The 2,500-nt window shown below is 35.0% G+C and overlaps 1 protein-coding gene across 1 annotated transcript in view; it reads right to left on the bottom strand.

Annotated features, from left to right (window-relative positions):
* Nucleotides 1-247, bottom strand: part of LOC125039622 — a 3,961-nt gene extending 3,714 nt beyond the window's left edge. The window contains exon 1 of the mRNA XM_047633777.1: nucleotides 1-247. This exon is cut by the window's left edge and continues 256 nt beyond it. Within this exon, the coding sequence (XP_047489733.1) occupies nucleotides 1-230 (230 nt within the window). The 5' untranslated portion in view covers nucleotides 231-247.
* Nucleotides 248-2,500: the final 2,253 nt, after the last annotated feature.

Here is a 2,500-nt window from a genome sequence, read left to right as displayed (position 1 = left end):
ACCACCTGGTTGTCATACAAACCGAATTTGTTATATTGCGTGACGCCGTTGGAGATGCTGAGCTGTTTCAGAAAATCTTCCATCTCCTGGAGGCTCGCCGAGGCGGAGCACGTAACATTAGGAAGAACACCTTCGCCAGTGACGTAACATGGTGGCTCCTGTGCTTCTGCGTGGTGGCAGCAAGCCATAAGCATGCCGGCTGAGCAGAACAAGAGGAATTGCAGCTGCATCCTGAGAAAGGTCCGGACTGAACTAGACTAACGAAGTATTATTGCTGTCGGTGTCTTATATACTTTGTTGTGACTCATCGTCTTATCGTGGTTTACAGTTATAAATCAGTCGCCTTACAGTGCCAGTGCCTTTGAGGCAATAAATGTCATGAAGTTTATTACACTACTCATTAACAATCTTGTAGTTTGTGTGAAGAGAAAAAATAAGAAGATAAAAGAAAACAAATATGGAAATAAAATGAGATGTGTAATAAAACAAAACTTGTTAACTGTAACAGAGCTACTGAATACGTCTTTTTGTATTAGTTAGTCGAGTGGTTTCTTATCAGAACTAATGACTAAAGTGGAATGACGACAAAGAAGGCTAATTTTGAATTTATTTAAAATTTAACCTTTTGGATCCGGGTGAGGGTGACCGTCACGTTCAAAAATCCGGGTCGAGGGGCGGGTGACGCGGACCTGCCGTCGTGAGCGTTGCGACTGAAGGCCGGGGTGATGGAGAAGACTCTCCACGACTTCTCAAACGCATTGGGAGGTTTATGTTACTCATTTGGCGATTTTGCATTATTCCCTTCGATGTATGAGTGTGGGATGAAACGTCCGTGAGCGGTGACTGGAAGAGCGCCGGCTCCATGAAGGACGCCATTTCCATGCTCAGCCTTGTATTCCTGGCGCAGTGAGCGGCGACGCAGGTTGTTTTACAGAAAACTGAATATCAAATTTAAAAAAAGTTACAAACTGGTACATTTGTAACACTACCTAGAGATGATTGTAGTCTGTACAAAGAAAAAAACTATTACCACCCAGATAATGCAAATCAAATGACAACTATGGACATTGGAAAATTACCCAAAAGCTAAAAACGCTTGTGCCTGAAAGAGTAAATGACAAATGGGAGGCACAGAGTCTTGTCACCGCGCACCCGGCAGAGCGGCCGCGCACATCAGCCTATTGCCAGGATTTTTGGTGATCTGATTGACGTAACCGGATCCAGTACAGCGATAAGAACACTTAATTACATATCGTATTTGTAGTGATTCAAGTAAAAGGAAATTTCTTCCGTTTTATTACGTGCAAAATAGTAGAATCGGCAAAGAAAGAAAGATAAATGCAGTCCTAATGTTTTCTTCTAGCTGTTATCCGCCATTTTCAGACTTAAAATGTCTTGTTTTACATTACTGGGAAAGGTCAGTTGCTTTATAATGATAGCCTCTTCATTTATTATGAATGTTTGTCACCATAAGATTTATCGCGGTTTATGGCCTGACGTAGGAGGAAATGCCAGATAAATACTCTCTCTCTCTCTCTCTCTCTCTCTCTCTCTCTCTCTCTCTCTCTCTCTCTCTCTCTCTCTCTCTCTCTCTCTCTCTCTCTCTCTTCCTTCTCTCTCTCTCTCTCTCTCTCTCTCTCTCTCTCTCTCTCTCTCTCTCTCTCTCTCTCTCTCTCTCTCTCTCTCTCTCTCTCTCTCTCTCTCTTTAGAGAAAAAAATAGAAAGGGATATCTGTAGATAGTTACTATTTATGGATAGGTAAATTATATTTGTATACTGAATGCATGTGAGCACTTGAAAGTTTTTACAGTTCTGGACAAAAGTATATCTTTAATGTTGTGCTTTACAAGTTTTGATGTCCAGACTTCTCTTTGCTTTTTCACTCCAGTCTTGTCGCCTACATTTTCATAATCTTATTTCAGAAGCAATGGCTAACTACATGATGATTATATACATATAAATATACATATATATATATATATATTTATATATATATATATATATATATGCATAAACATATACACATATATATATATATATATATATATATATATATATATATATATATGCATATATATATACATATATATATATATTTATATATATATATATACATATGCATATACATATATATATATATATATATATATATATATATATATATATATATATATATAAATATATATATATATATATATATATATATATATATATATATATGTATATATATATATATATTTATATATGTATGTATTTATGTATGCATATATATACACATATATATAGATATATTTATATTTATATATATACATTTATGTATATATATGTATATATGTTTATGTATATGTAAGTACATGATTATATATATATATATATATATATATATATATATATATATATATGTATATATACATATATATATACACACATATGTATGTGTGTACACAGACACACACACACACACACACACACACACACACACACACACACACACACATAT

Source organism: Penaeus chinensis, chromosome 27 (genome assembly GCF_019202785.1).
Source record: "Penaeus chinensis breed Huanghai No. 1 chromosome 27, ASM1920278v2, whole genome shotgun sequence".
NCBI classification, from domain to species: domain Eukaryota; kingdom Metazoa; phylum Arthropoda; class Malacostraca; order Decapoda; family Penaeidae; genus Penaeus; species Penaeus chinensis.
This window is presented reverse-complemented; position numbering and strand designations above follow the sequence as displayed.